The 22,826-nt window shown below is 39.7% G+C and overlaps 1 protein-coding gene across 1 annotated transcript in view; it reads left to right on the forward strand.

Moving 5' to 3' along the window:
• The first annotated feature begins 1,584 nt into the window (after nucleotides 1–1,584).
• The window catches only part of cacna2d3a (calcium channel, voltage-dependent, alpha 2/delta subunit 3a), a 121,675-nt gene continuing 100,433 nt past the window's right edge, over nucleotides 1,585–22,826 (forward strand). Inside the window, exons 1-2 of the mRNA XM_053317231.1 lie at nucleotides 1,585–1,700; nucleotides 2,067–2,148. Of these exons, the coding sequence (XP_053173206.1) occupies nucleotides 1,585–1,700; nucleotides 2,067–2,148 (198 nt within the window). The remainder of the gene's footprint in view (nucleotides 1,701–2,066; nucleotides 2,149–22,826) is intronic.

Consider the following 22,826-nt stretch of genomic DNA (forward strand, 5'->3'; position numbering starts at 1 on the left):
ACTTCATTATTATAGTCTCATCTTCATTATAGTCCCATTAGAACAGTCCATGATTGTTTGTTTGGTAACCTGGGAGCTGCTCCAGTGAAATCAAAGCACTGGCCACTGTAGTGGAGTCACTGGGAAAAGCAGTAGACATGAGATCAATAACCCTCATGCAAAAATGTAGGTAATACAAAACTGTTATTGATTTGCACTTTCTCACTTACCTGAAGATACTTTAATGTATCCCAATATGACTGGCTCATTGAGTTTTAGCACCAATACAAAAATGCTTTCTCCATCCTCATTTCTCTAAATGTATGCACAGTTTATTTCTACAACATAGCTTTATTCCATCTTAAAAGTTGATAAGTCTACTGAATATGACGTCAACTTAACATCTGTAGCGGTGTGTTTGGTGTAAAGTCTCTTATGACAGGTCTGTATCAACTATGCTTTATTGTGGGGTCGACTAAATCAGACCAGCTGTTTCACACTCATGTTTGACCCACATATGTCAAAGGTGACTCTTCTAACGGGAAAGAGGCAAGTCACCCCATCTGCAGTGGCAGAGATAGGCTATTCAGTCAGTGTTGATCTCCTCTCAGTGCTTTGCCAGAATCCTTCCAGCTCTCTGTGAAACACGATCTGTCACATGGGGTCCGTTGCCTGGGGGCTCTCATCCTCTTTCACTACCCATATGCCCGCACACTGCCAGTGCCACATCACTGCTGCAAAGTGTATTTAATTGACATGCTTTTATGCAGCATAACTGTCCTATCACATCTGCTCATTCCCTCCTTCCACCAAGAAGCTGGACACCCCCACTTTCACTGTTTCTTATGCACGCACTTTTTTCTCTCTTCTCCCTCTTTTGTCAGCACTTTGGCAGTAATTCCTGCTTCAGTGAACCTGGGCATACAGTGCATGACTTGATCTGACATGAAAGCTGAAGGCTAGCTATTATAACCCAGTATTTAAGCCCATGAGTGGGGGAGAGAGGGAAAGAGAGGCAGGTCAGTATGGCGTAATTCAACAACAACAATAACAGCATCCCCAGTAGCCTATCCTCAGATCCTGAGAGAGGGAGAGAGCGAAAGAGAGAGAGAAAGAGAGAGAGAGAGGGAGAGAGACGAGGCTATAGTCGCATCACTCAAGAGGAGTAGGCGTGCTCTTGTGCGCTGCATCGTTTGATGATCACCGGTTCCCCCTCTAAACCTCCACTCTTTGCTCTGTGCGGGTGAGGTTGGTCAAACAAAGCGACTGAGCGGACTTTCACTGCCGTAGGAGTCGAGCTTGACTTTCCACCGAGCAGCACAGCCGTGTGCGCCGCACCGGTCAGCGGGGCCACGCCGCAGCACTTTGGATAACTCACACAGCTGCCGTTTGTCAAGGCGCATCGCTCATCCGCGTCCCGCACCAAGAATAGCCTAAACACCTTGCCATGAATCATTCTGTCAGTCATCTTAGGTGACTTTTGATCTCCTTACTGTTTTTTCTTTTCTTTTAATTTTTGGATTTTCTGAAGGGAGAACATTCACGGTGGCAGCATAAATCCAAAACTCGCACAGTGCGTGTAGGGAGGGTATTTTTTTGCCCAAGATGCAGGTGGATCGGAGCTGTGTGGTATCAAGTGCGTGTCTGTTTTTACTTTTCTCCACTATAAGCACCAGGGTCAGTGGAGTGGGAGGCTCTCACCAAAGCATCCCTCCGTCCGTGTAAGTAGAAGCTCTTTGATGCAAAAGTGCCGCGCATCACTTGATTCTCCTAAGTTTTAAACCAGAACTTGTTACCGTAGTTGTCTAAGTCCACAAAATATATGTAATGGCATATTATGAACTGTCATAGAATGATTTCGTCTGCTAATGAATGGTATCTTCATTTTGTTTGATACTTGCTCTTTTTCCACGTTTCTCTCTTTTTGGTTTACCCAATCAGTGTTACCCAAACATTCAATACTCTGGGTCACAAATGAATGAACACAAAGCTGACGTTACTATGTTAACTGCTTGAAGTTGGAACCTATACTGTACATATTCTTTTATAAACTGTTCCCCTGTTGTGCATATGTGTGCTATCTGCAGGGTGAAGCTGTGGGCTTCAGCTTTTGGTGGGGAGATGAAGTCCATCTCTGCAAAGTACTCTGGCTCCCAGCTGCTGCAGAAGGTGAGCAGGTTTATTGTCTGAATTTGTACATCCTGGAGCAGCAGTACTCTTAAAATATTATCCAGATGTCCGCATGATTGAACCTGAGCAGGATTTTCTTGTAGCCAGTTTTTACTCTTAAAGCACATTGTGTAAAATATGAGAGGAGAGATTTTCTTTTAAAAGCTCTTCCATCCTAGAAATATGCAAAATGGTTCACATTTTTCAAAGATGTTTTCCAGTACCTCAGTGTGTAAGCACACACAGGGTCACACACTGTTTAACATTATTTAGAGAAGCAGAAAATTATGTGACGTGCAAGTGATTGTTTCTTTAAAAGCTTTACCTTTTTGAGAGCTTTTTTAAATTACTGTGCGGATGTGAAAGAGCAGCTTATGAGCGGAAATGAATGGTGTTGAGTAATTTTTGAGTTGAGAGAAATGTCACTCTTTATCTCTTAAACTGCAGGACCTTTTTTCTTTTTTTGAACCCACTTGAGAATCGGTAATGCATGTCGACTACGTAGGCACAGATTTAAAAGCTTATTCAGAACATGTGCCTTTTTAAATGGATGTCCAAATCTCAAGCACTCCAGCAGATGCATTCTCACACAGACACACACACACACGCACATACATACACACACAGATACTCTTTGGAAAGCACAAGGTTTATGCCGAGCGACAGAATGTTCCTCCCATTTCTAACATCCCCTCTTTTCGTACCTCTCTGCAGTCTTTTCCTATCCCTCTCCCACTCTGCTTTGTGACATTAATGCAAAATTTGAGTGTGATGGAATGCAAATTTTCCAAATGGAGGATCAGTTGATGAAGCATGAGTTAAAACTGGCTAATGGATAGCCAGTAGATAAAGGGCCATGCTGAAGCTAACCTCTCACTGGGCACACAAACACAATATTGTGCGTTGGGCCAGAAGTTCAGGGCTCTGGTGGATGCAGGGACCCACTTTGATGTGTGACTGCTGTTATGTGTCGCACATGACATCTGATATAATGCACAGCTAGGACCTATGTGCACATTTAAAGAATTACACACACACACACACACACACAAATGTAAGCACATGACCACACACTGCATATTCACATGCACAGTCACATAGACGCAAACAGGCCTATAGCGGGGATTTCATCAGCTACTGATAAGGCAGAGTAGTGGTGTTATCTTTTTGACAGGATAAAAACTGTTCCCCCTTCTCATCTTTTTCTGCCTCCAAAAAGAAGATAACCCTCCCACAGAGTGACGACCTCTTTATGAAATGCAAATGAAAGCCGCAGGGTTAATTGAGAAAAGAAAAGACTGGAGACCTCTTTGTCAGAAAAGTGTATCTTTTCACACCTATCTGGTATGTTGCACCTTATTTGGCAAGTGCAGTGTTATTCACCATGCCCCCCATCACTGAGTCTCGTCAGATGTTCAGGATGTATAATGCACACATGCATGCACATGAAGGCTATAGCACCATGTCACAGTGTCCTGTATATTTGTTATTGTGTGTCCGGTACAGTCCAGCAGTTCTTGTCCACGGATGCTAAGGAGGCATCACAGATCCCCTGAGGGCACATATGCTTTTAAATAGGCAGAAAGAATGAGTTGGGGTATACACTGTTGTACATAGAGAGGAGGATGGTACTGAAGAGAAAAGATTCGTATGTGTGTATGTGTGTGTTTCCCCTGGGCAGGGGACAGATGGACTCAGTCGCTCTTCAGTTATCTCTCTGACCCTAGCGTAACAAAACTCCCTTGGAAATAACTATACCTCACTGACACACACACACACACGCACACACGCACACTATGCGTGCAACATGATCTGTATTGTACACAGTGTCTTAATATACAGACACACATGTCATCAAAACCTTGAAATTATTTAATGTATATAAAATATGCTTAATTTTTTTTGTCTAACCCAAACTAAGAAGGACATGGACCATAAGCTGTTACTTTGTGTTCCAAGCTGAAATGCTACAACTTAAATTTCATACTTCCTTAATGTTGACTTGGCATTAATTTGATGCTTGATTTGACTTCCAATTTAATCATCTTTCATCAGAGAAATTCTTAAAAAAATGTGCAAAAGTGTGATTAATCTATATTAATAACATAAATCCGCGCAATAAATTGCAGAATTAATTTTAGTTGAGTGACAGCACTAATCTAAATACATTAGCGGCTTCATTTAATATTTCATAGGTAATTCATAAAGATATAAGGAATATTGAATACAAGATCAGTTCTGAATGTAAATAAATAAATAAATGATTGCATGACTGCAAAGTCAGCAAACAGCAAGATGATTCCCAGAAGGACTTAGGTTACTGAAATAATCAAAATCAAAATATTTTTAGATAATGAGAGTTTGGCAGCTTTGTTTCTTGCTGTTTTCAGTTTCCAAATTTGACATCTTAATTTTTTGTTTTATCCAGCTGTAGCAGATTTAGTTGTTCATCCTCTCCCCAAATCTCCCTCTCCCCTTTTCTCTCCTGTCCTGATCTGTCCTCCCTTTCGATGCCACAGCCCGCTTCCTGTATCCATCGGAAACAGCTCTTGTTTCAAGGTTATATAAGTCAGGGCGCGCGTGTGTGTGTGAGTGTGTGTGACAGAGAGAGGGAGTGTGTGTGTGTGTATGTGTGTGTGTGTGTGTGTGTGTGTGTGTGTGTCCCTGTAGGAGAAAAAATTATAATCAATAACCCCGTCAAGTAAAAAAAAAAAAAGAATCATAGGTTAGCAGTGTACTCATCAGTGTATGTGCGAATACAATACATATTACCTTTGTTCACTGTACATAGAGACTTTCACACACCCATATCAAGCATGCAGACTTCTGTTTGAGACGCACTAAACATCTCCCACTGAGAATTAGCTCTGTGTGTTTTACCCTCTTCGCTACTATTCTGTTGAAATCTTTAATTTCATGTATCATTGAGCAACCTGTCTATATGAGCCTGTGTGTGTGTGTGTGTGTGTGTGTGTGTGTGTGTGTGTGTGTGCGTGTGCGTGTGTTGTTGGCTCGACTAGTTGTCACCTCACTGATGTTATGGCTCTCTGGAATCAAAATAGTGGGACATTATTCCACGCCGAAATAACTTCAAGTCTCTTGGTAATGGAACATACAAGACAAATGATTAGTCTTTGTGATCGCCTCCGTAGCCTGTCTTGAAAGTTATCCGTGCACGCGTGCTTTCCTATTTTTAAAAGCATAAGCTGCATCTGAGGGCGAGGAATAGGCGGCAGCTGTATGTTTGTGTGTTTTTGCAGTCCGTGTGTTAAGTTTGCATACCTACTTAAAGGATGCTCAACCACACATACACATACACACCATCTCTCTCACATTCAAGAGGCGCATATGCTGAGCAAAAGAGCAGAGGACGATATCAAAGTGTAATGATGTGTGACAAGAATATGCTGAAATCGATTTGCCTGGATGGGGAAGAGCTGCGAGTGTGTGTCTGGTTGTGTGTGTGTGTGTGTGTGTGTGTGTACTGTAGGTGCCATACCATTCGGCCTTAACATCAAGCACAGGAAGCCACAGATATGTCTGCTGACAGTATTCCTAAAGAATGAGTGAAAGAAGACAGAATGGAGTGGTTCCTCAAAAAGAAGCGGGGGATAAAAAAAAACAAAACACTAATATTCCAGTGAAGTGAAGAGACATAAGATTTACAGAGACACGCAACATGCACACGCTGGGGTTATGGCTTATAGAGAGGAAGCGTTATACAGAGGTAGGAGAAGAAAAGGAGGAACATTTGTCAGTGATTAACTTTAAGTCAAATAAATGTATCAGTTGAAATATGAAATAAATATGTATTTTAAATACTACGTTCATACACTTTACAGCAGCTGTACAATAGCTCTTCGGGGATGAAAACCCTCAAAATAAAAACTGAAAGTGTCACATTTTCAGAAAAATAAAGCTTTCAAAGACTCAAAATCCAATAGGTCAAAGAATTTTGTCAAACATGATGGATTAAGTTATTTCCACTCAATAGCATTATGTTTTGGTCTGTTGGGGATTTCTCTTTGAGACTGGTTTCACACAGAATTCACATATCTACAGAAGGCAGTTTCATGTTTGTCTATTCTGTAAAAAGTCTGTTTTTGTTCTGAATATGTATGACTAGATTTAAGAGCATGACTAATTGTCTAATGTTGAAGTGGAAATGATAATGCTTTTAATTTTTTTTCACATTCATTTAAAATTTAATCATACATTCCAATGACATCAATGGATGAATGACCCTTGTTTTTGCTGTGTGGGGAACGGTATTATGTAGCTGATGAAATGTTTTATATTTTACACTTGTGATAAACAGCACTTAAAAGTTTTAATTTGATTTAGGAGTCCTTTTTATAACATAAATATTGCATTATCACACTTGTTAAAAAGGAAATTGATTTAAGTGCCAAACATTTTTTGGACATTTTGGAATAAAATGTTTTATTTATGTTTTATTTATTTATATGACATTGGTTATTGTGCTATAGATACTCAATACTACAATGATTTCTGTGTTATATTGCGCATGTATGGAGGACACTGAACGTATTGAGATCATGTTAATGAGGAGGAGGTTTTATTTCCAATACACACATACTGTATTAGACATGGTGTTTTTTACGATGATTCTGTGCTTTTTTAGCCCATTGTCTTTAAATGTGATCATGACTTTTAAGGCAAATAAATACAAAAGGGCATTCAGGGATGTGGTAATTCTCCTCTGTATTACATACATTAAGAAGACAGCGTTCAGAAAATCATGGAAGGAGATATATTGTCAGAAAACTTTACAGTTAGTGAATTTTTTTAAATTATTCTTATTTTAGAGGGATAGGATTGTGTTTTAGACCCATGACCTCAGTATTTATAAAATCCCGGCTGCTATTTATAGTATGACCCGGCCAATACTAGATTTTTGGGGACGATATTGGGGAGTAAAAAAATCTATCGATCTATTGGCCAATAATCTTATTTATGCAGAATATATACATAAACAGACATGTTTGTGGTCATCAAACACTTGTGACAAAAATATGTATTGGAGGCACAATATTTTAAACTATTAACTTTATTTTATAAAATGACAGCAGTGCACTGAAACAGCAAACTTTACTGGTACTTTAATAATTATAAATAACTATAAAAAGCACAGAACATAAAAAACACAAGTAGTGTCTATATATATGCAGTTTGACCACAATTTTGTTTTTTTGTGAACACAATAACCAACCTAATTTTCTCTGTGCCCTGATGAAATGCATGTTGGAATTGAAAGAATATATCAAATGATAAATGAATTCATTAATTCAGGATTGTCTACTGTTTGTAAACTGCTGCATTTGTGCCTGGTTGAAAAAAAGTGATATTGTTCAAATAATAGCTTTCATGTGAATTTCCAACATGCATTTCATCAGAGCGCTGAGAAAATTAGGTTGGTTATTACATTGTCTGATTTACATTTTTTTAATTCACTGTTTTAGGCTGCTAACGTAAAACAATATGTCCTTTTTTGTGTTCACAAAAAACAAAACATAAAACTAAATTGTGGTCAAACTGCATCACAGTTTTACATATTTGTCTTTTTGCCCTTTTATTTGCCTTTCTTGCCCCATGGATGACTTGGGGTATCTTTTTATATATATATATGTGTGTGTGTGTATGTGTCTGTGTTGAAGTGGCGGTGAAAGTATGTGTGATGGTGCCAATCTGCTGCCAAGGGTGGGTGATGGCTGAGGCGTTCCAGTGTAACAGTGTGTCAGTGAGGGGGAGACGGCAGCAGATTAGATTTAGCTTTGGGAAAATTGAATAGCTGTCAGGTTTGGTTCAGCACGACTGGCGATGAGGTGAAGGAAGGGGGTGTGTAGGGGTGTGTTCTGATGACTGTCCCTCTTTCCCTAACCTCCCCTAACCCTCCCATCTCTTTCTTGCTCCACTCTCCCTCCCTCTCTTGTTCTCATTGACCAAAGCATGATCTTGCTAAATTTGATTCCACCAACTGCTCATATGAGGAGATGGAGGAGGTGTGTGTGTGTGTGTGTGTGTGTGTGTGTGTGTGTGTGTGTGTGTGTGTGTGTGTGTGTGTGTGTGTGTGTGTGTGTGTGTGTGTGTGTGTGTGTGTGTGTGTGTGTGTGTGTGTGTGTGTGTGTGTGTAAAACAGAGAAAGAAAGAGCGTTAATTACAGAGTTAGCAGGCGGGAGTGCAGCCTGTGCTGCTATCCTTTCATCTACTAGCAGGCCAGCTTTAGCCAACACAGCCACTCACTCATACTGTAATTAGTGCTTTGTTGGTGAGAAAAAGCATGAGAAAAGCAACTGTGAATCAAACACCCTGCCTTTACTGTAGAGAGCTCAGGAGCAGGGGAGTGAGGCCCTTTGCTACCGGATTAAAGAACTTAAATTCTTAAAGAGCACAACTGCTGACGCTGTGTTTGTGGGCTCAGAAAATCAAGTGTCTTTTGATGACTTGTTGTGCGGTTTACCTCTTTGATTTATCCCCAACCTCTCTGACCAAGTTTATTTGCTAGTGTGAAAAGTGTTTGATTAAGTAGTTAATTTGTGTTTGTAAATAGGTTGATTTTTCTTTCCCAGTTTCTGAACTTCTTGCAGAATATGCACACGTTTGCATAAAGTGTAGCACCTCTGTGCTCTATGCTGCTCGGATGATGAATGTGAACACTGGAGATAAATATCCACTGTCATCTGTCATCTGCTGCTCAGGTTTGGCTCTGCCTCTGTTGGCCTGCAGATAAAGAGCATCTCACCGTGGCGACACTGGACATTAATGGCCACACATGCATACAAGCATACATACACACACCTATACACACAAACGCACACACATACACACAGATACACACACATTAATTATGACAGATTGTTCATCTGGTATGCTCCAGACTTGATTGCATGCAGAGTGTAAACATTAGCCAGCTTGCTAAAGGGGCAGGACTAGTACTATTAAGCACATTAACGTGTGCGGCAATGTGTGAAGGACTGTCTGTGACTTGCTGCTGTCCACATCAATCATGATGTCCGGTCTGCTGTAGGTAAAGATGGGCCTTATAAAGCAGTACACTGAATAGACAAAAGGCCCATTACTGCTACTTGGTCAATCACAAACCCATCCTGATATAACATATAATTCTGGTTTATACGCAATGCTCAGAATTAAAGATGAACTGGCACTCTAGCTCCTTCTGTCTTTCTTCATTAGCTTTTTTTTTTTCTGTATTACCTTCACCTTTCTGTCAACTCTTCCCTCTATCAACATTTTCACCCATGAGTTTTGTGCACTTTGTCTCTAAGTCTCTCCTGTTCTGTCTCCCTCCATCGCTCTGTTTTAATAATGGATAGAATGCAGCTATGGCACTAAAGAATACATGGGAGGGGATCTTGGGACACGCCAGGTTTTTTTTGAGCAAGCGTTGGTGCCCACACCCTTAAAAAAATAGTTTTGCTGTTCAAGCACAATGTCCTGCACTCACTGCTCTCTCAGTGGCCTCAGTCGGTGTCCCAAGTCACCCCCTCTGCCCCTCCATCAACTGTGTCAACATACACACACACTTGAACAAACACACCCTTAGTTTGACTGTACTTTATGGAGCCCTGCCCTGAGTCCCATTTGCACAACACATCTCAGCTATGAGAGTGCTGCCAAATCCAGCTCAGTGGGACAGCTGCCCCTCCTCCTGATGACCTTCACCTGCACTTGCTATCATCTAACAGAAACACACACTGACTAACACAGGGATGAAGGATGTGAAAACACACACACACACACACACATACTTTAGTTAGCCCTTCCTTGTTTCTCAAAAATGTTTTACTATACATTTGATCTATATGTGTATATTTTAATTTTCATCTGTCTCTGTCTGTGTCTCTTTACGTGAGTTAATTCTCGTCGAAGTGAATGTTGTCTCGCAAAGCTATAATTAAGGAGCACACCAAAAAAAATCTATCGCTCATTTGCACGTCATGTCTTCTTTTTATAATGTCAAGTGTGGATCATTAACCTTGTTACAGCTTCTACCTGCTGAGAAGATCTCAGTCAGAAGTATGAGATGAGGAGAGGAGCAGTGATAAGTTGACCTCGGGTCTCTACACTGAGAGCCTGAGGTAGGAGGAGCAGGGAATCTAGCGCAGCTATGGAAGCCTAATGATGCCAAAAGTAAAATGAGTCACACTACCAAATTATAACACAATTTATATGTTGTTCTACTTGTGTATTTATGTGATACAGGATTTGTGCAATTTATTTTTATTTCTGTTTTTTATTAGCAATATGTTATAATTTGTGAATTGGATTCTTTATTTAATTTATACGTATATATTATAATTTTTTCTACTCTTTATCATTTACTTTTTAGTATTTGTGATTGTAGCTAACTTTTGTATTTATGGTTGTTATTTCCATAAATACCAAAATTATCCATCTATAAAATATCTAGGAAACCTTTTACAGTGCTGCATACTGCATATGATAATTATATATTTAGAAAGTAGAACTGAAGTGACTCATTACAAGATGATTAGTTAAAACATTTCAAAATGCATTTGCATTATTTCCATTTTGTGAATTTCAAATAAAAGAACAGTCATATATTTCCTCATTGAAGTTTTCTTAAAAATATAGTTAAAATCTCGTCTGAGTGTATCGTCACACCGCTACATTGATGTAATGCTGAGCACTGAGTAAGTGATAAATGGTTACTTAGACACATAGGATCAGTATAGATCAATGTTGAGACATTGATTACATGGTGTTGTTGGGATGTGTAGTGAATAAAGACACATACTGTGTGTGGGAAATACAGTAAGAAGTCTAGATTTAGTCTGCAGAGATGAAATGTTGCTTTTCTAATCAGATTTACACCTGCTTTTTAGCTTCATACAAAGCAATATAATGTTTTAGTCCCCAGACATTTTCAGGTGACCTATACAGCGGTCAGAACATGGAGTTATTTTCTTCTTCTTGGTTATTAGTGGTGGTTGGCATCTAAAATGCTGCATTACCTCCATCTACTGGATTTAAACTAAAATCTTGACTCACTAAATACAATTATTAACCCTTCCCACCCATTTTCCACCTTTTCAGAGAAACAAAAAGCTTCTATCAACAGCTGCTGCACACCTTTTCCAGAAACTCTCACAACAATCAGGAATCTCCTCACTGCATCTACAATTATATCAATTTTCTCAGATTTCCTTTCTACTCCAGCAGTACAGTTAATTACAATTGCCAAAAAGGCCAAAAACGTTACCTGATCCTCACTATAACAAAACGCACCATGTTTTCTGACTGATTTGTCCTCTTTAGCATCTTGTCTCACATTATCACAATATTTCTTACCTACTTCTTAATGCTTAAGTCTCTTCTTAGATCTAACCCTGATTATTTTAGCCTTTCTTACTCACTTTGGACAGTCAGTCTCCCTCACTGCACGATTCCCTCCCCAAATTGGCAACATATGGCGAAATCCCTTCTGCATACAAACAAGTTATGACCAAGGGTCCAACAATTATTGCACTACAAAGGTTTGGGAACATACTGGGTATGACATGGGATGCAAGAACACTCTATCAGGCAAATACTCTAAATCAAAGTGAAGCATAACATTCAGTTTAATACTTTTCAGTAACTACTTCATCATATCACTTCATTCTATAGCTGTCTGTCACTTTTTACATCTCCTTGCGTCTACTCTGCATGAGACTCCATCAACGACACATTTTATGGGACCTTCCTTGCTGAGGAGAAAACATGTCATTGGATACCTATCCCAGAACCCAACACCGAGGCTTTTTCCATGTCTTTCATGTAATCTTTGATATACACTCCTGGCTATCAAAGCATTAAATGTTGATCAGTTTAAGTTTGCCCATTTCATTCTTAATCCATCTTGCCACAGTGTGCTTTCCTGGCAAAGCTTCACATCCAGCACCTTCTTTCAGACCCTGAAACTTTATTCCAACTATATAGGGTTTTTTCATCTTCATGGTCTAAAAGGGTCAGACTTAAGTCCCCTCATTAATCATAGGCATGTTTTGGGCGTAACATGCGGTAAACCAATCAGAGTGTCATCTCCACTTGGTGGTCATGAGCTTTGGGTAGTGACTGAAAGAACAAGATCGCGGGTACATGCGGCCGAAATGAGCTTCCTCCGTAGGGTAGCTGGGCTCTCCCTTAGAGATAGGGTGAGAAGGTCGGTCATCCAGATTAGACCTGCTACTCCTTCGCATTGAGAGGAGCCAGATGAGGTGGTTCGGGCATCTAGTTAGGATGCCCCCCGGACACCTCCCTGGTGAGGTGTTCAGGGCACGTCCCACCGGTAGGAGATCCCGGGGAAGAAGAGGATCTATTGCCCCAAAAACAGTTGAACTGTTGCAACATCAGATACAGGAGCTAGACTAATGAAATACTATGAATATTAAAAGGTAGTATATTGTCACATAATATAGCTAAATTCCTGGATACCAAAAATCTTAAAAAATGTCCCACCTACAGTGTGCAACAGGTTAGAATAACAGCGACTAATAACAGAACTGTTAAAGACCATCTCACTACTGACAACTCAGAGAGAAACAGAATTTCATTATTACATTTTTTAAATAGTCACAAAGCACAAATCTTCTTGATTGATTGTTACACGAGTGATAGATACTGTGATTTATTCCAGTGATTTGTACAGTCCACAGATTTCGGCCCAGTAAACTCCTGTGAGATGATGCGGAACAGGCATGGCATGAGCTTAACACTAAAAGATCGTGATCAGTTTTATCGTGTCAACATGGACTATGATACCTGTGAAATTTTTATTACCTTGAGCCTGAGCCTTCAAGAACTGAGGCTGCTCTGGTGGCAAAAGAATTCCTTATTGTTATCCTACAAAACCAGTCACAAGATGAAGGTATCAGATTAGTATCAGTTTTGTTGGATCAACAGCCTAAAACCCAAAGAGAACCACTTTTCACTTCACTTGAGAAGCTGGAATCATCAAAAGATTTGGTATTTTTGCTCAAACATGACGTGAGTGGTGAGGTTGCAAATTCCAACAAACTGAATGTCCCCCTCCCCTTCTAAGTGCATAGTATGACCTATGGTGGCCATGACTCTCACAAAAAAATGCAATACCCTATTTAGAGCCAGTGTTTGGTTTGTCCATTTTGTGCTACTGTAGAAACATGGTGTGCAACATGGTGGACCTGATGGAGGGGCACCCATGCGGTTTGTAAAGGTGACCAACCGGTTGAGGCAGATGGCCGCCCACTTTGAGTCTGGTTCTGCCCGAGGTTTCTCCTTTTAAAAGGGAGTTTTTTCTTGCCATGTTGCCAAGTGCTTGCTCATGTGGGAATGTTGGGTCTCCTTTAAAGTTAGAACCTGAAGAGTTCGGTTTAGAACCTGCTCTATGTGTAAAGCCCCTTGAGATGACTTTGTTGTAATTTGGCGCTATACAAATAAAGATTGATTGATTCATTCATTCATTCCAAGGTAATGAAGACCCAACAAATCTTATTTTCATTTGAAATACACTAATTGAAACATACTTATGAGTATTATTGTCCAAGTGTGCTCCACTAGACCCTACTAAATTCTACACACTACACCTTTAAAGTATTTCCCCCATTTCTTTGTGAGGCTTTTAAAAGCAAACTCAAATTAAACTGCAGTCCAAAAAGTTTAACTTCCTATAATAAATCTTCACTTGCAAGGATGAGTACTGCCTTTATATATCCACCACATTGTTTTGCTCTCTCCTTCTACTTTCACGCTGGCTGCTGCTAGAATCAATTTGCGACTGTGAGAATGTATGGAGTGGAATAGGGAAGCAGCAGGCCACATTGTACGTGCTGCTAAGCATGAAAAATGTTTTCTAGGACTCTGCTGAAACCAACTGAATGCAGGCAACTACAGATAGACTGTGGACTATTAATCAGTTCCATGTGAACAGATTAGACCTGCTATTATGTTTTTTGGTAAAGTGAATTATGGTGTGTGCAAGAAAAAGTGGAGTGCTGATGGTAGAGAGGCTACTTCTTGTCCTTGCTTCTTAAGTTGTGAAAGGAAAGTTTACCTTTACTTCAAAAAATACTTTTTTTAGTATAGATGTTTTCATGCTGGCATAGATTATGTCAGCTTCAGCCCTCTAGGAACTTCTGTGTGTGTGTGTACAGGTGGGGGGTACAACTAGATGGCATGGCATGGCATGTGAGGACATTGAAAGATGGTGGTCATTAGAGAGAGCAGGGATTTGGGTTCCACTCTGAGGGGCAATGATGCATACCCAACAGACGCAGTGCACCCTGGGAAAAACTCCATAAGGCTGTGTGTGTGTGTGTGTGTGTGTGTGTGTGTGTGTGTGTGTGTGTGTGTGTGTGTGTGTGTGTGTGTGTGTGTGTGTGTGTGTGTGTGTGTGTGTGTCTGTTCATGTTAGTGTACAGCTGTTATTCTACTGTTCTTTTCAATAGCCCTCAGGCAGCCTTTAAACACTCAATCACTACGGACACATACACACATGTACTCAGGAGCTGGATGAATTGTGTTGAGGAGCTAAATGGGTGAGGTGTGTAAGTGGTTTCAATTATGCTGAAATAAAAAGAGCAGCAGGGCCTTTGCTCACAGGGAGGATGGCTATGAAATGGGGATTTCTTGTAGTTTTCCACTTAGATTTTAAAGGTTCACATTTAATTATAAGAGCTTAATACAACGTCAGAGTTGTGTAATATGAATACTTATATTGTTTTCATCAGAGCTGTCTGAAGTCTTTTTTGGCAAGTGTCAAGTAATTTGAAACAAGTCAAAGTCAAGTCTCAAGTCCTAAAGAATGAGTCTAAATTAATTTGCATGTCTTCATAAACAAATTACAAGTCAATGGGCCCTATTTTAACGATCTATAGCGCATGGCGTGAAGCGAGTGGCCCAAGTGCCTTTGGGGCGTATCCAAATCCACTTTTGCTATTTTAATGGCGGAAAAATGGTCACTGCGCCAGGTGCATGGTCTAAAAGGGTTGGACTTAAGTCCCCTCATTAATCATAGGCGTGTTTTGGGCGTAACATGCGGTAAACCAATCAGAGTGTCATCTCCCATTCCCTTTAAAAGCCAGAAATGCTGTCACTTTGGCAGATTGCTATTATAATAAATAATAAAACAGGAGTTACTTTTGCGGAAAAGAAAGTTGGGTGATGAGCTGCTAACCTGACATTTAATTCATATAAAGGAAGAATACGGAGCTATAACTGACCAGTCTGATGAGTGTAGAGGTGTGTGTGGTTATACTGCAGCAGCCTGGTGTCATCAGCTGATTTAATAAACAGTGAGTTGCTGTGCATAATGGCACTGGGCTCTGTGCAGCATCTCAGAGGCTGCAGACTTATCAACATATCAGTCCTACAGTACAACCAGCTGTGGATAACAGACACTGTAAGAATCACCCATGTTCATTTACAGATTAATACAGATGTTTTAACCATAGATGTTCAGGTGATTTTCTTATTGATAAAGTCACTAAGTGGAAGCGGAGCAGCTTTCCTCCAGAAGCAGATGTTGTTCTGAGATCCATTCTCCACAAGAACACCAACAACTCACTCTGTGCTGCATATTTTCACGTCTTCACCCTTCAGGTCACCGTGCATGCGGCTGCACCACACAGACATCGTGGTGCTTTATTGTCATTTATTTATCATTTAATTACAATTTTGGTTCTCTTTAAAAATGGTGTTGTTCAGTCATGGAGTAAGAGGTAAACTCAGCAGGGTTTTAATTGTTGAAAGTATGTAAACCTGACCCATGCCATCTCAATAACATGTGTTAAGTACTGTTCATAAGCTGTTTTAATCATGTTAACCTTTCATACAGTTGTTAGGACTGCGGCACTCTCCAAGGTGCTGACCCCCCCCCCCCCCCCCCCCCCCAAAAAAAAAACAGTGGAAGGCTCATTCTCATTTCATTTGTTATTTTTTACAATGAATTAAGGTATGATATATATTATGACTAACTAATATGACATACAAATTCACATTGTGGTCCTTTTATTTGTAATGTTGTGCATGTTTGTGTGCTGCTGCGCGTCCGTGTACGTAACAAGCACAGTGTCTGCGTGCTGCACATCTGCCTATCTAGGAGTCCAGGTGCATATTGGACTCTTGATGATGCGCCCCTTAAATAACAGTGGCATATGTGCCAGTGACTTTAGACATGGTTTTCTTTGGTCAGTAGCACAATCGCTTTCCTCTGCCTCAAAATAGCAACGCGCCACCAATACTCATGACCACACCTCATTTTGAAACCAACACGTCCACAGAGGTCAGCTGGTCTATTTAATCCAGTTTGAAATATGTCAACAACTATTGAGTATTTTTGGTCCGTAGAGGATGAGTCTTACTGACTTTGGCTGATCCTTTGACTTTTCATCTAGCACCACCATTAGGTTGACATTTTTGTTTTTTAATGAAATATCCCATCTCAACAACTGGTACAGAACATTCATGGTCTCCAGAGGCCAGATTTGAAGGACTTTGGTAATCACCTGATATTTGTAAATTAGTTCTGAGCTCACCCTCAGGATGAATGGTAATAACTCTGGTGATCCCTTAACTTTTCATCTAGTGCCATCGTTAGATTAAATTTTTAATTTGACCAATAATTTGGTTTATTACAAAAAACCTGCAAAACTAAAATGATTACTATCAGCCCAAACTGTAGGACTACTTTGTGTTTAGAGCTATTCAGCAAATGTTTGCATGGTAACTTACAAACTAAGCTGCTGACCATGGTAAATATTATACAGTAATGCTAAAAATCAGCATCTTAGCATAATCATTCTGAGCTTGTTAGGATGCTGACTTTAGCATTTAGCTCAAAGGGCCGCTGTGTCTACCTGCAGCCTCACAGAGCTACTAGCTTGGCTTCAGAATCAAGGTCTTTTGGGGCAAATCTCAAATAATTTGAGACAAGTCTGTGTCAGCTAAAGTCTGTCACAGCAAGCACCACCATAAGAAAAGTGCAGGTCAATATATCCTCCATGTCCGAATGCTGAATATTGAAACACCATGTTGGAAATTTTTTTTTTCTGAGGTGTTAATAATGTTTTTAATTATACTTGTTGTTTTAGTTTGCGAAATACCCTTTGACCATTGGGGGCTCCCAGTACCGTGGGCAGTCCTGTACTTACAAAACAGAAAAGGCATATGTCTGCCAAAAGATCCAAGTAGCTTAACAAGAATAAGCACAGTTGTGTATTTTTGGCCTATTTATTAGCTTTTTCTATGACATGAGGATTGTTTCAGGCTATTTAAAATGTTTCTCTCAAGATAAATAAAAGAGTTTTATTTGACATATTAATTAGTTCACATTTATTGGAACGTTTTAAATATGCAGAGAGAACCAGCGCAAATTGCATTCAAAAGCGTTAAATGCTTTGTTTACAATATGTTTTTATTTCATCATTTATAAAGAATATACCTTACTGTCTAGATACATATTTATCTGATCAAAATATTAAAATAAGTAGGTACTTTTTTGAAATCCTCTTAAAATTTTGATTTTTAGGGGTGAACCAGCTGTCAATTAGTCCAAAACCTCCCAAGACCTCCACTGATGATAACACATGTGCTAGTTTTGAATGAATTCTGTAAATGGTCAACAGTATGTTCAACAGGTGCATCAGCTAAACAGAAATAAATACCACAACTATTTGTTGTTTTTTTTTTTTAAAAAGAAAGAAAAAAATGATACCAGAGTACCAACTGCTAGACATGTCACCATCTGGTTTCCTGCTCATGCCTTGTCCGAATTTATTGTGAGTCTGACCATGTGCTAGATAAGGGGCCCACAACTGACCACAATGAAACTGTTCCCAGCTTGTTTCTTACGGCACAGTCTATTTCCTATCAGGAGCTGCCTTCTTCTCACCATATGATTGAGTGGTCTGTCAGAGCTGTGTGTGTGTGCATGTGTTCTCACAATCCTCCTATTCATTCATAGTGCATTGATCCAACTTTGAGACACGTCCGTCCTGTTATCAATACTCCTCGCCCATACTGATAGATTATGTTATGGTGAATGGAGAAGTAGTGAAGGCGTGGTCGGTCAGGCAAGAAGAGTTTATGATTCCTGAGCTTTATTTGAGTTTAACAATGTCTTGTTTTAATGTCTATGTGATTAGCATTTGCACTCTGTCTAATTTACACTTTGTGTGTGTGTATGTGTGTGTGTTTTACAATCCGCTGGGAGTGTCTCTGTGCCACCAGATACGGGACCCAGACCAACATGCTTTTGAGGCAGGGAGGACAAGCGTGAAATTAATTGTTCCACTTCATCTCCGGCCAGCGCTCTTCTTTTGAGGGAACAATTTGTCGGTTGGCATACAAGGGAGGGTATGAAAGGAGGAGGGCATAGCAATGATTTTGTGTTCCTGGAAGATCCTGTGATCCAGCAGTGATTTCCTGCTGTGAATTTGGGCTGACGCTCCTGTCCCCGCCCAAGTAGCGGAGTGTTTCATGGGAGGCGGAATGCAACATCAGTCAAAGTGCAATTATTTCAGACAGTCTCTTACCCTCGCTCACTCCTTTTCTCTTGTTTCTGCTCAAACACGCACACACAGGCACACGTGCGGTAATGGCCTAGTGACATGGTGGCAGAAAACAGAATTAACTTCAACCAGATGATGCCTCTGGGTCCTACCTTTTCACTTTTTCTCTCCTCACCTCCCTTGTCTTTCCACCCCCGCTCCTCTCCTCCTCCCCCGAGAGCCATGTTGGCTGTAATTACAAACATGGCTTTGGGGAATCAGTGGTCCTTTTTAAGAAAAGATGACACTGCAAGACGTTTGTTCTCCTGAACATGTTTTAGGAGAATACATGCTCATACACACTGAAGGCACAAGGCTGTAGCTTGCATTAATTAACACATACAAGCACCTGGAATTATATAAACAAAGAAAGTGCACTCTGTGTTTCATCTAGAGGGAAATTACTTCCTAGTTGTGTATTTCTGTTCTGGGATCCAGTTAAATTATTCAGTGAGAACTATCTTTGACATATTTAACATTTTAACAACTAGTATTAAGTATTCTGTCTCATAAATATATAATATTCTCCACATGTTGGAAAAAATATAATTGATATAGATTAGGCTGTACATTTTTTATGCCAGATAAGGTTAACATTTTTCAGTTGTGAATGGTATCGTTGATATTGAGGGGTACTGTTAAGGTGCAGTGGTAGAAGATGTATTTAGATCCTTTAGTTAACAATACCACGATCTAAACTGCATCAATTTCAAGTAATATTTGTACATATAGAATTTTTACTTAAAGGGGAACTCCACTGATTGTTCATTTCAAAGTCTGCTTACAGGTCTTTGAGAGCACTCTGTAAAAAAAAGTTGTATATAGCCTTTTTATGGAGTAGCAGAAGGAGCTGCGTGAAACCTAATAAATTGCCTCAAGTGATGTCACTTGAGTCAGCCTCAAGTTGAAACTGAAGACAAGTGAAAAAAATGTAGGGAATTGAGGTCATCAGACCTCTTTAGGTCACTCAAGGCTACTTCAGCTGTTACTAACACAACACAACCGAACCTCTGATTGAACTGTGGGCGCTCATGTTGCATTGTGGTTTAGGTAGGTTTTGCCAGTGAAGAATAATCATATAAAGACAATGGGCCCCATCTCACGGGCATGGCGCATGTGTCTTTGTTAATTTCCCCCGGCGCAGTTGTCATTTTCTTGCCCTGCGCCCACGTTGTCTAAATAGCAAATGTACTTTCACCAGTCTGTGCACCTATGGGCGTGTTGGTCTCAAAATGAGGTGTGGTCAGGCGCGTTGGTGGCACGTTGCTATTTTGAGGCAGAGGAAAGCAATTGCGCTACTGATAAATGTGACCAATCCTGGTAAATCCGCCATTGTTTAGTTTAAATAACAATACAGCATATTTCATAATATGTCTTGTAGATAAAATCTTAAACTATTAACTACTGTATCATAAATTGCACAAGTATATTAACAGTATATTTCCCAATTGTAACTGCTTATTATTGTACATTCAAGTACAGTTATTAGAATCATACCATGGATCAAAATTATTTGGAAGAATTATGTATTTAATTTGTCTGTAAATATTTAATTCAATATCCAAATAACATTTTTGATGGAAAAATGAAAGAAGCATTTCTTTTGTGAAGAGTAGCAGTAAATAGCTGGCCCTTGATGATCCATGTTTTTCCTTCACCCTTTTCATTTTTCAAACCTTTAATTGTTTTGCACTTCCTTGTCATTAAGCATCAGTACTCTGGAGTGATGTTATTTACTTTTTTCCATTTCATGTTCACAAGGAACTTTCTAGCGTGCTCCAGATGTTTGCTTGTGTTGTGGACTCATCGAGAGTCTGTGAACTTATTGGTCTCTGTGTCATCTTGTTTTCTCTCTTGGCCTCCTCCAACACACACACACACACACACACACACACACACACACACACACACACACACACACACACTCACACTCACAGAGGTTTGTCTGAGCCTTGTCTCTTTTGTTCATCAAACCACTCATCAACTTGTAGCCAGACAAGCAGGAAGAAGCAAACAAAACAAACAGGGCTGTGCTTTTTTTGTGAATGAAAACCAAACAATGCAGATCAAACAAGATACTATAGCACACACAATTGTAATTCAGGGTATGCTTGGCTACTTGGTACATGTTTTTAAATTACTCTTTTTTGCTTTCTGCTTTGAATGCTCAGTTTAATTTAGTAAGCCAGAGAGCCAAGAAACATCTCAGCAACAAACAACAAAATCAATAACACTGTTTATATTATGACTTTTAGTCATTTACATTTACGATATATGTTTCATTTTCAACAGTTACTTACAAATTATGATTTGTCCATTTAACATTCTAACAAGTGCTGAAAAAATTCAATAACTAATGAGTCAAGAGTATTTATATGTGTGCCAGTGCACGGATGCTGGGGGATGAACATGCACATTTTAGCTTGTGTGTGTGTGTGTGTGTGTGTGCATGTGTGTATGTGTGTTTATGTGTGTGTGTGAGAGAGAGAGAGTGGGCCAAGATAAAGTGGGATCTGGTGGCGCGTAAAATGAGCTGGGATTTGGGGGACTGGGGTTCAGTCTTAGTGTGAAATGAAGTTTTTCCCCTTCATTAATCACTTTATTATCAAACCCAGAGGATTCAAACACATATTATGTCATCCACATGTCTACACTGTAATGGTCCATCATGGAGGCTGACCAACAGACTGACACAAAGTAAAACAGTTTGTGTACCTATCCTACCTACCACAGAGAAATGTTTCATATGAGTTGTCTTCCTCTGCATATATCTCTCTGATCCTTTATACCTCTCATATTTATTGAGTTTCATATGGGTGTTGGTCTGTGTGCGTGCATGCAGGCTTGCACATGTCACTTTTTCTGTTTGCTAAAGGAAAGCATGGATATAGAGATTGTGGCCTTTGATTTCTGTCCCACAGTCAGAGCACACTGTGCAGGAGAGATTAGCAGAATCAGCTCATTCATGTGATGCAGCACAGCAGAGGGATGATGGGGGAGAAAAAGAAAGGGATTGAGATAAAATAGACTGTCCAATGTGTGTCACCACTGTTTGTCTCTGTCTTCAACACAGTCGTGACTCCTTTCTGAAGTGGACACATGAGGTTGCCTACAGCAAATAGTTTTATTTTGTGCAGTAAAGCTGAAAAGTTGCTAGGGACTGGGTTGTCGTTTCAGAGGCAGAACTTTTTGTTGTTGGTGCAACAAAGTGAGGCACTGGTCAATGGCAAGCTGACAAAACCAGAAGTAAAATATAAACATTCAGACAAAAGTATGTTTACACTGTTAACAACTGTCTGTTCATGTGTGTTTGTACTAAAATGTAGTGGAATGAGTTGTGAAATTTGAAAGCAATATATCTTTCCAGAAATTGTTCTGGAAAGATATATTGATGTTGAGCTTTTACATTTTAATTGTTTAATGCAAAAGAAAAATACCATTCACTTTCATTGTACATGTGGGTGGCAGCGAGATGGATAACACTATCTGTAATGTAAGATACCATTGGAGGCGGTTTGTATGAACTGATTCTTAAAGTGAAATCCCCATGACCCCATGTCTGGGAATCTAAGCTTGTAACTAAAATGTTTTCAAAACCAATACCAATGATGGAAAAAATTGTGAAAAGTTTGAGCTGAAACCCTGTCTATATTATAGGTTAGTAGAAATCTCCCAGGTGAAATGAGCAGTACAAGTACATGAATGGGAATGTAATTTAGGGATGCTCGACATTGGCTTTTCTGCCAATATCCGATATTGTCCAACTCTTAATTTACGTTTCCGATATCACCCGATACCGATTTATGTAGGCTTTTTACACCACAACTGTTAGGTAACAACATAACATAACATAACATATCTCCTATTGTGGAATTAACACATTATGCCTAATTTTATTGTGATGCCCCGCTGGATGCATACATAAATGCAACATGGCTTTCCAAATGTAAACACTGTCTGTTCAAAATAAGAGAACAACTTCAACTTAAGTTATGGAAAAAAGTGCCAATATGGCACTAACATATTTATTATGCTGCTTTGCAGTCATTGCAAATTGCAAATTTACTATCCGTAGGACACACTTGGAAATAGGTCAAAACCACAGAC

This window comes from Scomber japonicus, chromosome 4 (genome assembly GCF_027409825.1).
Source record: "Scomber japonicus isolate fScoJap1 chromosome 4, fScoJap1.pri, whole genome shotgun sequence".
NCBI classification, from domain to species: domain Eukaryota; kingdom Metazoa; phylum Chordata; class Actinopteri; order Scombriformes; family Scombridae; genus Scomber; species Scomber japonicus.